We start from the raw sequence: 16,164 nt of genomic DNA on the forward strand, positions 1-16,164 counted from the left end.
TGACCCCAATATTACCCTCTTACTAAGTTTCAATATAATAATCCTTTTAATTCATCATTGTGTGTTTAACCATTGTTCCTCCAAGAATATCTGCTCTGACAGAATGACTGAAAGCAGACAAACTTGCAGCCTCATTCATATACTGTACAAAAGCCACCACGCCAAAATTCTTTAGTCCTTACCTCCTGGTCAGTTCCATTCTGTGATTTCTTGATGATAGGCCTTAGACCAGACCAACCCTATAGTCCATGACTGATTTCCTTACATTTACATTATGGAGAGGAATTGGACCCTTGGTTCCTTCCTTCTAGAAGACTGTGGGTGCTTTAAGCAAATAATCCCAACACCTTGCCAGCCAAAAATTCCTGGGAGGAAAAACCTTCATTCAGCTACTTCCAAGTACCTGCTTATATGCACAAAACTAAAAGAGTCACTTGAGTGACTTCTCTCAATAAATATCTCCTTCAAGGTATCTCATATCTCTACCCATATGTGTAGATGTGGCATTTTTACAAATTTCATCTCATCAAACACAAGCACTTTGATGAGGAATACTAGAGCTGTGAGAGAACTTAGAAATAATGAAAGATACAATTTCAATTTGAGGATGAGAAGACAAACCCAGGGATATCTGATTAAGATTGTGCTCTATAAAATGGTGGTATCAGGAGGAGGGGGATAAAACTGAAGGTGTTTAAGGGTACTAACTTGTAATGAGCAGTAAATAAGCCCTAGAGATCTAAGGCACAATATAGTGAATACAGACAATACTATTGTATTATAACTATGTAATACGATGACAACAACAATCATATTACAATATATAAATATATCAAGTAACACACTGTACCTCTTACACTAACACAGTGCTACATGTCAAATTTACTCATTTGAGAATAAAAAAAAAAAAGCACCCTACTCTAATTTAGCAAAAAACTGTCTCACTTCAGGACCCAAGGCATGGTTTTTACTACCTTATGATAGTACCCATATTTTGAACTGACAAAAATTCAAAAGACCATTTCCTCCAGACAGGAAGGTGGATAGCTAGGGCAAAATGAGGATTAGCAGAATGGGGAGCCCATTCATCTTCTTTGTCAAATTTATCATCAGTGTCCACTTTGATAACTTTGAAAATACTTCTTCCAATTAGCACTCTCAAATGTTTGGGAAGAATGGTGGGGAAAGCAAGATAAAAACAAGATTTTTCAGTCACCGAATTTCCATAAGTGACATCATGAATTATATATTGCTGTTGCTAAGGAAATGTGAGAAGTACGTATCACAAGGGAACAAAGAAATTGATTGCATCGAAGATGAGTAGTCACAGGCTTTGGAGAATCATTCTGCCTTTTGAGTTGTTATGATCAGTTCTCTATAGTAACAAAGACATATCAGTCTTCTAAAAATACCCAATCATTTACCCATTCAGCAGAGAACAAAGAAAAGATCAGTGCAGTGTTCATAACCCTCTTCCATTTCACAGCACATAGGATGAGGGGCCCTTTTCCCGCCATATTTACCAAGAATATTTACCACCTCTCCTTGTTTGTTCCATGAGACAACACCCAATCTCTAGAATTTGAAGATTCTACCTTGAAAATTCTCAAATAGGAAATGACTCTTTTCTCTAAGTTAACAACTAATTTCCAGTCAGTGAGTAATTTTTTTCCTGAAACTTCCACTCAGTGGAAAACAAACGAAGAGGGAAAAACTTGAGTAAACAAATCTGAAAAAGAGACCACGACACACAGAGATGGAGGCATCTCTAAACATACCAGTCAAAGAAAGCAGGAGCTTAAGGTTTATCTCAAACAAAACCGTAATTTTGATCAGCCCCTGATTGAGCCTCACCCCATGAATGACTTCCAGGGCCTCTAGCTCTTTGGGACTAAAGGAAAGAATTATTTTTAGCACAACTATTTGGAAACCTCTGAGAACTTGGATCTCTTTTTCTGTCTGGTACCAAAGCAAGTTTTTCGCCGAAGCTCTCATGAAAGATCCTCAGTCTCTTGTGGATTTAGAATCCTGGAGCAACCCACCAACCCAGAGCAAGGTATGGTGTTTACTCTTTTTTTTAGAACTTTGGCAAATGTAGATGCAGTGGCCCCTTTCATTATGGTAGCTTTCTGAGTTTATTAAACAGACAACTATTAGAAAATTCCATAAAACTGAAGGTCTGGGTTCCAATCTCTGATCTGATGCTAGCTGTGTGGCCATAGACAAGTTACCTGCCTTCTTGAGACATCTGTTCCTTGTCCAATCTACCACAAAACGGTCTTTTGGAAAGAGGATATGGACTTAACATTGCTCTGTAGACTACAAAATGTTTGTCAAATGTCAGCATTTTTTACTTTGTACCATTATAGCACTTTACATAAAGTAGCCAAAGCCTTGTAAATCAATAAGCTGTTCTTTAAGGAAATATTGATGAATAAATATTTTCTTCATTCAACTTTTGTTGACCCTCCACTGCAGACCAGTCATTGTCCTAAAAATGTTGGTGGCACAGAGTTAATGTTTTGGTGGAGAAAAAACAATTTAAATAGATAGCCATAACACAACATGGATATGAGGTGCTGCTCACTGCATAATGACAGAAGGGAAGGTGTTCCATAGCCAACAGGAGAGGCAGTTCTGAGGAGAGAAACTGGAGCCCCAAAGACAGAGATGAGGAACTACACAACAGAAGCAGCTGGAATGTGAACACCTCGGGTCCCCACCCTGTCTTGCTCATGCCTAGAGCCACTCCTAATGCAGCTAAGAAGGACAAAACTTGCTGTTGTGAAATCTCTTCCTCTGCCGGCCAAGGATATGTCGTGTTTTGGCCACCCCTACTTACCTATCTTCTTCCTAATAATTTCCAGGCAGAATACATTCTCAAGTCGAATTAATAATTGAGTCCAGCCCTTCATCATGAAGTAATATTACAGTTTCCCTCACACAACGTGGGAGAAAACTCGAGTGTTTGGAGACAAAAAGAGCTCAGTTCAAATCCTGACTGTGCCAGCTGTAGGGCTGTGTAAACGTGAGTCCTTGGAGTCTCAATTTTCTTATCTTTAAAATGAAGATAATGTCACCTATTGCATAAAAGTGGTGTAGGATGAAGTAAGCGATGTTTTAGAACACCCAGCACAGTCATAAAAATACTAGTAGGTTCCCTGCATCCCAACTCATATTGTTTTTTTTCACTTGGTATTTTGTTTTGTAGGGAAGCAGACAACAAATACACTTCACCATTTTGAAGCATTTAGTTCTGGGGCAGCAGGTATGCTCACACGGTTTTACAACCATCACACCACCATGCATCTCCAAAACTTTCTCATTCTCACCAACCAAAACTTGGTATTTCTTAAACACGAGCCCCCCACCCTACTCCCCGGCCCCTGGCAGCCACCGTGTGACTTTCTGTCTCTATGATTTTGACTATTCTAGATGCATCTATAGGTAAAAATCATACAGTATTTGTCCTTTGGGGACTGGTCTAATTCACTTACCATAAAGTTCTCAGATTCCTCCATGTTGTAAAATGGGTCAAAATTCCCTTCCTTTTAATGGCTGAATAATATTCTATTGTATGGAATATTGTGTTCGTCCATTCGTCTCTTGATGGCTCTTGTGAAGACTGTTGCTACGAGCATGGATGTACAAATATCTGAGTCCCTGTCTTCACTTCTTTTACAAGTGCAACTGCTGGATCATATGGTAATTCCGGATTACATTTTTGAGGAATTAATTTATTATCACTTTATTATTATTATTATTAATTTATTATTATTATTATTACAGAAAGATTAGTTAACACCATCCATCACCTCTCATAATTATCACTTTTTGTGTGCAGTAAAAGCGCTTATTGTGTGTCATAATCACATGCAGTAAAATCTATTCTCTTTCAAATATACAAAGAGACAGTATTGTGAATTATAGCCACCATGCTGCACATTAGGTCCCCAAAACTTGTTCAGTTTGTAGGTGGAGTTTGTATTATTTCACCAACATATCCGCATTTCCCCCACCCTCCAGCCCCTGACAACCACCATTCTACTCTCTGTTTCTGTGAGTTCAGTGTTTTGGATTACAGATATAAGTTAGATCATAGAGTGTTTGTCTTTCTCTGACTTATTTCGCACAGTATAATGCTTTCAAGGTTCATCCATGATGTCACAATGGCAGGATTTCCTTCTTTTTATGGCTGAATAACATTCCATTGTATATATGCCACATTTTCCTTATTCATTTGTCAATGGACATTTAGTTTGCTTCCATGTCATGGCTATTGTGAATAATGCTGCAATGAATGTGGGAGTACAGACAGCTTTTTGATATCCTGTTTTCATTTCCTTTGAATATATATGCAGAAGTGGGGTTCCTGGATCATGTGGTGGTTTTATTTTTAATTTTTTGAGAAATCTCCATATTGTTTTCCATAATGGCAATATCAATTTACATTCTCACCAGCAGTGCACAAACATTCCCTTTTTTCCATATCCTCAGCAAAACTTGTTATCCCTTCTTTTTGCTGATAGCCATTCTGAAAGATATAAGGTGGTATCTCATTGTGATTTGTACTTTTATGATTTGTACTCCACTGATGACTAACGATATTGAGTATCTTTTCATGTACCTGTTGTACCATTGTATTGTGTACAACAGGTACAACTGTACCTGTTGGCCATTTGTATGTTTTCTTTGGGAAAATGTCTATTCAGAGCCTTTGTCCGTTTTTAATCAGGTTATTTGGTTTTCCCTGTTGAGTTGTATGAGTTCCTTTTGTATTTTGAATATTAACCTCCTACTTGATACATGCTTTGCAGTTTTTTTCTCTCATTCTGTACACTGCTTTTTCATTTTGTTGAATGTTTCTTTTCCTATGCAGAAGTTTTTAGCTGGGTGTAGTCCCACTTGTTTGTTTTTGCTTTTGTTGCTTGTGTTTTGGTGTCATATCCAAAAATACTGTTGCCAAGACCAATGTCAAGAATATTTTCCCCTGTTTTCTTCTAGAGGTTTTATGGTTTCAGGTCTTATATTTAAGTCTTTAATCCATTTCAAGTTGATTTTTTGAGGGGTGTAAGTTAGGGATCCAATTTCATTCTTTTGTATGTAAATATCATTGTCCCAACATCATTTTATTGAAGAGACTATTTTTTCCCATGAAGGAAGTATTCTGGGCTTCCTTGTCAAATATTAATTGACTGTATATACATGGGTTTAATTTATTTTTTAAAAAAGAAAGAATCTCATCTGTGGGCACATTGTCTAAAATTTCAATTTTTACAGTGATTTATTCAGTATTTCTCCAAGTATTTTTTATGGCTAGTTTAGCAAGAACAAAGAGTTCTATCACTAAATATCTTACAAAACACTACATACTACATTCATGCTTTACAGATTCAAAATACACTTTAACATAAAGGCTGTGAAATCTAAATTACCATGAAGTAAATAGAAGTTTAAAAAACTAAAAACCTGTAACTGTAATCCCTACAGAAAAATAGGATACATTAACATCCCAGGACAGATCTGTTCAAGATTAACAATGTTTCCAGAGCTTTGATTTTTCTCACTCCAAAGGAGCGTGATGTTGAAAAAAAAATACATTTTAGCACATATTCTACATAAATTTGCATATTCAATGCAATCTTTCAAAATATTTTATGTAAGGAGTGTGACTGCAAATGTGTATGAGGGTTTTTTTGTAGTTTTGAAAATGATCTAAAATTGGATTATAGCATACATTGAGTTGCATACTTCAAATTGGTCAGATTTATGGTGTGTAAATTAAATCTCAATAAAGCTATAGAAAATATTGTAATGTTTATAAAGCCATGACCTGCAGAGTTCAGCCCCAGCCAAAATAACCAAGTTCACTGCAAACCAGTGGGAAAGTGGGTGAAGGCTAGATTATTCAATATAAAGTGTTGAAAATATACAGTTGGATCCCTATCTCAAACTTGTTATCAGAAACATTCTAGAAGCACTGGTGTGGCAGTCAGTTAAGCACCCAACTCTTGGTTTCAGCTCCGGTCATGATCTCAGGGTGGTGAGACAGAACCCTGTGTTGGGTAAGTATAAGTGCACGCTCAGTGCAGAGTCTGTTTAAGATTCTCTCCCCCTCTCCCTCTGCCCCTTCCCCACTTCTCTCTCTCTTTCTCTCCCTCTCTCTCTAATATAAATAAATAAACCTTCAACTGAAAAAGAAAAAGAAAGAAACATTCTAATGGGTCCAAAATTAAATGTGAACAAATGAAACAACAAAAGAACTGAAAGTGGGAGAAATCTTTTTATTATCTTGAAGTGAGGAAGGCCTTTTCAAAATAATAAATTGAACTTCAAGAATGTTGGAGGCTTTTTTAAGATTTTTATTTATTTATTTGATAGAGAAAGAGCATAAGAGAGAGCATGAGCTGGCCAGGGAAGGGCAGAGGAAGAGGGAGAGGGAGCCACAATGGGGCTTAATCCCAGGACCCTGGGATCATAACCTAAACAAAGACAGACACTTAACTGACTGACCCTCAAGATGCCCCAAGAATGTTTTTGTGACAAAATATTTTTAAATGCATTGAAGAAAATGTAAAGGCAAACCGGGAAAAGCTATTTGTTGTTAATGTCATAAACTATGTACAGGGATGCCTGGGTGGCTTAGTCAGTTAAGAGCCTGCCTTTGGCTCAAGTCGTGGTCCCAGGGTCCTGGGATTGTGACCCACATCAGGCTCCTTGCTTAGCAGGGAGCCTGCTTCTCTCTCTGCCTGCCGTTCTTTTTGTGCTTGCTCATTCTCTTTCTCTCTGGCAAATAAATAAATAAAATCTTTTAAAAAATAAAAGATAATGTACAAGCAATATATTAAAAGAGTATATTTATTTATATATTTTAAATATATAATATATTCAAAAATATATCAATATTAAATCTATAAATATATTTATAGATTTAAGATATATATATATGAGAAATTCTCTTAGCTACCTGAAAAGTCTAGATACAGTGTGCCAAAAACATGGAGAAGAAGGACACACAACAACCTAGCAACAATGATTGCCTCTAGAGAGGGAAAGCACATGTCTGTAAGACTGGGCGGAGGGAGAAGAGATTTACTTTTTATAAATGTGCATGTTCTGTCTATACCAAAAAAAGTAAATATTTAAAGTATTTCTAAATACTCTAGACTATGCAAAATTAAAACAATTCAAGTCTTTTGTTTGTATTTTTCAAGCATGGTGAAAGGGACCCACAGAATTCCAGAATATTTCTTTAAGCCTCTCTTTTTTCTTTCCCTTGTAATATTCTCACAGTCCATTCTCTCTGATTCATTTTGTTTTTCATAAAACTAACACCTGGCCCCCCAAAATATCTCCTTCCTTGTCCACAACCTGAGTTTTTTTTTGTGCCAGACTCTACTCTAGATGTTGTAGAAGTCAATGACTAAGACAAAGTCCCTGACAGTCATGGAGATTACATTCTATCAGATTGGTGATAAACAATATTTTTAAAGCATAATAAAGGTAATAATAGTCTAGTGAGATAGAGGTGGTGAGCACAAAGAAGAGAAAACAGTAGAACAGAATGAGGGAGGGTCAGGATGTATGAAAGGCTATTGCAATGTTAAATACAGTGTAAGATTTACAATGGAATATTATGCCTCCATCAGAAAGGATGAATACCCAACTTTTGTATCAACATGGATGGGACTGGAAGAGATTATGCTGACTGAAATAAGTCAAGCAAAGAGAGTCAATTATCATATGGTTTCACTTACTTTGTGGAGCATAAGGAATAACACAGAGGACATTAGGAAAAGGAAAGGAAAAGTGAATTGAGGGAAATCGGAGGGGGAGACGAACCATGAGAGACTGTGGACTCTGAGAAACAAACTGACAGTTTCGGAGGGGAAGGAAGTGGGGGGTTGAGTGAGCCTGGTGGTGTGTATTAAGGAGGGCGCACGTATTGCATGGAGCACTGGGTGTGGTGCATAAACAATGAATCTTGGAACACTGAAAAAATTAAATTAAATTTAAAAAAAAAAGAATTGGCTTCAGGGAGAGGGTGGTATTTGAGAAGACTCAGAAAGGGAGATGAGAGGGGAGCCTGGGTGGCTCAGTGGGTTAAGCCTCTGCCTTCGGCTCAGGTCGTGGTCTTGGGATCCTGGAATCTAGCCCTGCATCAGGTTCTCTGCTCGGTGGGGAGCTTGCTTCCCCCTCTCTTTCTGCCTGCCTCTCTGCCTACTTGTAATCTCTCTCTCTGTCAAATAAATAAATAAAAATCTTTTTAAAAATTAAAAAAAAAAGAAAGGTAGATAAAAGAGTGAGACATGTAGATGTCTTGGGGCAGAAAGTTCTAGACAGAAGAAACAGTATGAACGCCCTAAGGCAGAATATTCCTGGTGTCACTGAGAAACACAAAGGAATTCATAGTGACTAGAGCTGGAGAGTGGGAAAGAGAGTAGAGGAAGATGAGAAGTAAGGAAGATGGGTGCCCAATCCAGTAGAGCCTTGAAGACCATGTACTATGAGGTTTTTGACTTCTAAGTAAAATGAAGAACTAGTACAGGGTGATGCCACTGTAGTTTTCCATTATACCCTACACTCCTTTGTTATCATAGTAAATTGAGTCCCAAGACTTGAGCGGTCACCTACCGCCATGCTGTCATCGTGCATCAGGCACCACATCATGTTTTTCCTCAGTTCCAATGAGGATTGTTAATGGATAATCATTTTGAATGCCTTTCAAAAATTCTAACTGGGTAGGACAGAGGGCGTCTGCCAGTGCCTGGGTGGCTCAGTCAGTTGTGTCCGACTCTTGATTTCCACTTGGGTCATGATCTCAGGGTCATGAGATGGAGCCCTGCCCTGAACGTCAAGCCTGTTTAAGATTATCTTCCCTCCCCCTCTGTCCCACCTCTTTTTATATAAATTTTAAAAGATTATATTCTAACTGGGGATGCTTCTAGCATTTAGACTATAGCACAGACAACTGAATGGGAAGAAATCAAAGAGGGAGATAACGCATGAGAGACTCTGAACTCAGGAATCAAACTGAAGGTTACAGAAGGGAGGGGGCTGAGGAATGGGGTAACCAGGTGATGGGTATTAATGAGGGCATGCATAGTGGTGAGCACTGAGTGTTACATGCAACTAATGAATCATTGAACACTACATCAAAAATTAATGATGTACTATATGCTGGCTAATTGAACATAATAATAAAAATAAATAATATCCTAATGCATTTGTCAGTGAAAGGCAAACCATTTGTTCGATGAATTCATCTGTTCAGATTATGTTAATTTTTACCTTCTTAGAGCAGCCTTTTCTTGGCTGTTGGAAATACTACTATCCTTCCAAGCACATGTTTAAAATTTCTCCTTCTTCTACCCACCATAACCTGGAAGCTTACCACAAGCTTCTTGATAAACTAATACCCAACTATGGGTATGTTTGTGTTTTCAGCATCTCCACCAGTGTCTGAGATGCCACTGCCCAAAGTGCCTTCTCTCCACATAATTTCAAATCCCTCATAGAACCAAATCCTGACCTCAGCCACAGCATCCCATTCCATGTCTCTCTTTTTTTTAAAGATTTTATTTATTTATTTTACAGACAGAGATCACAAGGAGGCAGAGAGGCAGGCAGAGAGAGGGGAAGGGAAGCAGGCTCCCCACCAAGCAGAGAGCCCGACTCAGGGCTCGATCCCAGGACCCTGGGATCATGACCTGAGCCAAAAGCAGAGGCTTTAACCCACTGAGCCACCCAGGTGCCCCTCCATGTCTCTTTAAACACCTTTTTATGAGTAACTTCTATGAGCATGTTCCTCTCTTTCAAATTCCTTCTCAAAACCTCCTTTAATCAGTTTTTTACAAGAAAAAGCTAGCAATTTAATCACTATATTTTAACTATGGCAGGGGTATGCATAGAATGTTCTTTCATTTTCTTTCATCTGGAACACCCTTGAAAGGGCTCGTATCTTTATGAGATCCTCTGGGCTTCTCAGAAAGTGCCTTAATCCCAGTTGAGCAATGGGGATCAGTATTTTTGAGTTTGTGTTATATTACAGCAGACAGTACACAGCAAAAATATTCTCTTGGATTTGGGGGTTGGGGGTCATGTGGGGAGAGACACTGGCAACATGGAGATTTGGTCAAGGATACAGAACCTATATTTGGGTAAGTTGCCTCAGTTCTTCACAAGATTTCTAGGAAACAGATCTATTTGAAATCACATGTGCACACTGTGTTTTTCTCACTCTGTCATTCCTATGCTCTGGCAAATTTCTAGGTCTAATTCCAAGATGTTGCAATTTCCCCACAGGTATTATAAAACTGGTACCATGTGCCTGGTTAATTTTCTGATGTGGCTGTCAAAAAACAAGGAAACTCCATCCGATTGCTTTTTTCACATTTTAATGTTACTTCCTTTGGGCAAGTATATGCCAGGCATGTACATCAAGCATTGTTGAGATTTCTTATTAAAACACAGGCCCAAAACTATCCAAAACTATTGGATACTACTATCCAAAAACTATTCATTTACACCTCCCCAAAACCATGTGTATGCATTGTCCATCCAAGAAGCTACTAATCTTAAGGACCATTGAGCCTAGAAAATCAGGCGTCCCAGCCTATACTGCCCACCCCTCAGCTTATATGCCAAATTTCATGCTAACAAATGATCCATCATGTTCAGGATCCTATTTGTGGAGGGAAAAACAAAGTCCTATTAAATCATAGCTGAAGAGACCAGTTAGTTGTCTGCTTCCCTAGAAGCACGTGGCACCATGCATGGTTTAATTTCACTCAGCTCTTTAATTGTGCCTTGGTGTTAATGACTTAATGGTTCACCAGGGCATTGTATCCTGCAGGCTTTAAATTAAAGTTTGAGAACCCCCCTTGCAGGACATGCACAGTACTCCAATTAACACTAATTGGTTTTACACATGATTATCAAGTGAAAAACATGTTTTCCTGAGAATGACACTTCTTTTCTCCTGCTTTAAAAAGCCTGTGAATTCTAAAGAAATGATCATGGATGCATGCAAAGACTAGATATACCAATGTCTAGCATAGGATTTATATTGGCAGAAAACTGGAAGGAAATATCTACAATAATTGTGTACATAAAGGAGAGTAGAGAAAAATGCAACTTTTTTAATGTTATGAATAACTTTTGAGACAGGAAGATGCTCATGATACACTGTTATGTGAAAAAAGTTGAAAAAAAATACAAGAATAGCATAATATCACTTTTCTCCACAACACAGACCAGAGGATGTGTGTATCAAAATGTTAATTATAATTATCTCTAGTGGGGAGAACAATGTTAATCTTGATCTTATTCATATACATTTCTAATTTTCTAAAATTATGCATTATTTTTGCAAAAAGAAAATGTTCTTTTTCAAAATCTGTCATTGACCCCACAGGAAAAAAAATACAATGGCTTTATTTTGAAATTGTTTAAATCAATCTTTCATCTCCACCAACCCTTCTGTGGGGCACTGAGAACTCTCTATAAGTAATGTGTTAATAGTTTCCAAGGGAATTATGAGATTAAACTGGGTTTTATACATGCATGGAAAGGTAAGCACAGGAGGGAGGGGTTGCTGATGCCCATTCCCATGTTCATTTATGCCAAAACTTCCACCTGAGTGGGTGCATTTATGTCCCTGTGTTTCTTTTCCAGAGCCAAAGATGTTTATCTTGCTCTATGTTACAAGTTTTGCCATTTGTGCCAGTGGACAGCCTCGGGGTAATCAGTTCAAAGGAGAGAGCTACTCTCCAAGATATATCTGTAGCATCCCTGGCTTACCTGGACCTCCAGGACCACCTGGAGCAAATGGCTCCCCAGGGCCCCATGGTCGGATCGGCCTCCCAGGACGAGATGGTAGAGACGGCAGGAAAGGAGAGAAAGGTGAAAAGGGAGCTGCAGGTAATGAACAATGACGTTCCCTAAACTCCCCTGGTCTGTGCTCAGTGGGGAGTCTGCTTGAAACTTTTCTCTCTTCTCACTTTGCTCCTCCCCCCACTGGTGCTCACATGCTCTCTCGCTCTCTCGCTCTCTCTAAAATAAATTACTAAATCTTTTTAAATAAATAAATGAGCATGCCACCTTAAACTGTTTCCTTTCTTTATTGCCTTTTCTAATGAGAATTGCTCCTGAAATCCCTTCTCTACTTCCCATTCTTTAATTGTAATTAATATTGAGCCCTTTCTATGCTTTAAATACTGCTTGAAACTCTTTACCTGCAACCTTATTTTATTGTAATGACAACTTTTTCAGTTATCCCATTTTACAGATGAGAACACTGAGCAAATAGCATGATTAAATTAATTACTGAAGACGGAAGTTCACTACTAGTGACCGGCAGAGCTGGATTCAAACACTGATGCCTGAGACCACAGGGCGATCACAGCTAGCAGGCAATGCCTGGGTGTGCAAGGGCATGGATAGATAGCAGACAGATGGACAAGGAAGGGAAATGGACAGACGAAGCAGAAGCAGGAATCAGGAACCAAAAGCACAGGTACCATTCTGCTCTGTGATAATATCCAGAGCAAAGTCACATGAAGGACTTCTAGATTTTACTTTTCAGAGATGAAATGACAATAGCAGTATATAGCCCACCTTTTCTGGTTCATCTCTTCCCCACTTATCCTGTAACAGCTAAAAAAAGTAGATTCTTACAGCTCTTGATGGCAACAGAATTGCCCTCTACGACTTCAGTAATTTTTACTTTTTACCCCCACAAATAAGTTAGCCCAGGAAGATTGCCAGACTCTGCAATCCCTCAGAGTAAACCAAATTGAAATTCTAGCGAAACTGTGTTAACTCTAAAAGAGGAAGTGATTTGGCATCAATCTTTGAAAACAAGTTTCTGAGTGTAAAGTCTAGTACGAAAGATAGGAAGAGAAAAGTTAACCCATTCTAAGAAACAGATCTCTATCTAGTTATTGCAGCTGATTTACTGATGTTACATGAAACAATAGCATAATATATATGCAAGTTACCAGGTAATAACTCATTTCTGTATTTGCTGTGCAGAAAATACTTGGATTTTCTGCATAGCAGCAAACACGTTTGCTACCAAACGTGTATGAGTATTGTTCAATATTAGATAAAAAAACCTTTATGTAAAGGTTCAACAGCTTATCTACAGTAACACTTATGAATACAACTTATTTTGTCATGATCATGAATAGCCTTGAAATCCTGTAAGAAAACCAGGATCAGAGTTACATATGACCAACTCTTAGTTTACTATGTCTGGAAGCAATAATGTAGTGTTTATACAAGCAGACAATGGAGTCAGTTGGATTTAGGCTCAAATCTTGGCTCCTTCAGTTACTGACTTAGTACCCTTAGGCAAATAACTACTTTGAGCCTCAGTTCCCTCATTTGTAACCTGGGAGTAGTAAGGATGACTGTGATGATTAAGTGCAATAATACTTATAAAACACTTAGTAGAAAAGCTGTTGTATGGTAGGCACTTAGGAAATGTTAGCTGTTGTTACATATCACATAGTGGTCCACAAACATGAGTCATAGCTAAGTTCCTGAATATCCAAAGTCGTATAATAAACCAGAAATGAGTGATGGGTTTCATGAGGTAGTTCTAATGTCATTTAAAAATAGGTATATGGATATGCATTCAGATTAAACTGAATGTTCATAATTGCTACAATTTTAAATATACAAGGCCAGCTACACCCCATAGTCATCTATCTACCCATGCTTTATTCTTCAGCAAGGTTCTTGTGTACATATTGCTATCTGATAGTATTCTAGACCAGTGTTTCCCAACCTCCACCCTAATGACATTTGGGGCCAAATAATAAGCTACTGTGGAATGGCTCTCCTAGCATTGTAGAACACTTAGCAGCATCCCACTAGATGCCAGTGGTAACCTCACCACCCATGACAACACAAATGTCCCCAGACATTGCCAAACATCCGTTGGTGGGCAGTATAAATTTGTCCCCTATTACTGTTGTAGACAATGAGAACACAAACATGAATAAGACATTGTCCTTGCCTTGATAAACAAAATGGGGATGTGGGAGGCCAGTATAAAAACATATAATTACAATATTCATCATCATCATTGTAACCATTTATTAAGAGCTTACTGTGTCAGGAATTTTACATTTAGTACTTATCATCTACCATAACCCTGTTAGAAATCATTACAATCAACAATTACAATGTTACAGTGAAAACATTGAGATTCACAAATAAAATAACTTCCCCAACCTGAGATGACTTAAATCCAATATACACAAATACACATAAAGGACATGTAAGAGCCAAGAAAGTTAGGAATGTCTGTATTTTCAATGAAGAAAAACACACCCATTTACGAACAATAGAAATGGAGCTCTGGGGCTTTGGGGACAAGCTTTTAATGCAGCTGAAACTGGACACAATGTGTCCTTTGATTCTTCTGTCCCCTTGAATGATACCACAAATGTCTTCTCATTCATATACTCGTGGTAAACATCCCCATCACATTCATCCAATCAAGGGCAAGCACAATCAAGCATAGTTTTGTCCAACTTCTTTACCTTAAATTACAAGCACAGAACTTATTATACCAAATTAGAAACGTTCTTTTAAAAATATCTGCCTCCCTCACTGGTCTATAGCAATTAGTCTTGTAGCCTAATATCACAAGTTAATTTAATCTGAATGCACATCCTTATAGATAAAATAACATTAGAACCAGCTTATGAAACAGATCACTCTACTTTATTAAATGGCTTTAGATATTCATGAACATATTTGCAGATCACAGTATAATACATAGTAACAGCTAACTTGAGGGTAGGACAGGGGTCATTCATGTCAAGGTCCCACTCAGCCCCTTGCATAGTGCCTAGCATGTAATGGATGGTCAAAAAATATTACATGGTTTAGATGTATGTATACATGCACATATAAATCTGTGGATGGATGGATGGATGGATGGATGGACGGATGGGAGAAAGAAATAGTACTGAAGAAGAAATCTTCTTAAGCCCATTTCCTAGAGAACTAAGAATTCCTTTCTCCAAGTGTCAGTACCTAAGCGTAGACTAACAACTACTCCATTAATTCTCCTCTCTACCCAAGCATAGGCCTGAATAGGAAAAGGTAGAGTGATGTATCCCTTCATTCCATTATTCATTAATTGGTCCTTAGCACAAGTGCAAATCCTTCATGCAAACAGGAAGAATTACTTCAAGTTATTATAGCTAATCCCTGATTATCTAATTCAATAACCATAGAAAATCCAAACACTGAGATTGGACTTAAATCTAATTCTTCATATTACAAATGGAGCATTGGAAACACAAACAAGAAGTGACTTGCCCAAAGTCACAAAAGCAGGAGGACTGGAGTACATAATAGTTGAAATTGTTGTTGATACCAAAAAGTTTTTTATTAATATATCAAAGGCCACTCAGGGAGACAGCAGAAGTTAAGCTCCTATTGAAAATAAAAATAACAATTTAGAAGTTGTGATCCTCGATTCATAAATAAATTCAACAGTAAGATAGTATTCATATCTTATTCCTACCAAAAAGAAGCAAAAGTTCAGACTATTTCAAGAAATAAACACAGACTATACTCTGGCTGGGACCAGTGGAATTTCAACTTCACAACAAAAGCCACCTAGAACTTGAGGAGAGTTCTATGATCAGTAATAACACTGATACCAGTCACCAAAAAGGGTTTCTTTCATTATTAGATTCTTCTGTGCATCATAAATTGTTAAAAAACCTCTTTCCAAAATTACTAAAACAAAATACTGTACGTTTTAAGGGTATAGCATTAATTCTCCCCAAATTTGCATTATTCAGAATATTTCCTTCCTACATTTGCCAAATAACTGAAAAATTATTAAGCTCAAGCACTGATATACATGTAATATTAAAATAAATGATACCAGAGCACTATCAAGATAAAAAGGTTTAGCTTAATAAAAGTTAAGAGTATGTAGATAACCACACAGTATACCAATAATATATTTTCCCTGACTACAGAAGCCATGATAAATTACCAATAATTTGGATATTTTTGAGGGTATATCATTATACAAGCATTATTTACAGAATGGATTTGACCATAAAAATTAAATGACATTTCATATTTTGTGAATTAATATTTTAATTAAATATTTTATATAATATA

General features: G+C 37.5%; 1 protein-coding gene across 3 annotated transcripts in view; it reads left to right on the forward strand.

Moving 5' to 3' along the window:
• C1QTNF7 (C1q and TNF related 7) overlaps window positions 1-16,164 on the forward strand; it is an 80,658-nt gene that overhangs the window by 59,597 nt on the left and 4,897 nt on the right. Inside the window, exons 1-3 of one of the 3 annotated variants that reach the window (XM_013046273.2) lie at window positions 1,126-2,056; window positions 6,022-6,065; window positions 11,677-11,922. In XM_013046273.2, coding sequence (XP_012901727.1) covers window positions 11,685-11,922 — 238 coding nt within the window. In that variant the 5' untranslated portion in view covers window positions 1,126-2,056; window positions 6,022-6,065; window positions 11,677-11,684. Of the gene's footprint in view, window positions 1-1,125; window positions 2,057-6,021; window positions 6,066-11,676; window positions 11,923-16,164 lie in introns of those variants that run through there. The other 2 variants (XM_045075793.1, XM_004773380.3) reach the window with 2 other exon arrangements.

The sequence above is a fragment of the Mustela putorius genome, unplaced genomic scaffold (assembly GCF_011764305.1).
Source record: "Mustela putorius furo isolate JIRA1106 unplaced genomic scaffold, ASM1176430v1.1 tig00000083_pilon_pilon_pilon, whole genome shotgun sequence".
NCBI lineage: Eukaryota > Metazoa > Chordata > Mammalia > Carnivora > Mustelidae > Mustela > Mustela putorius.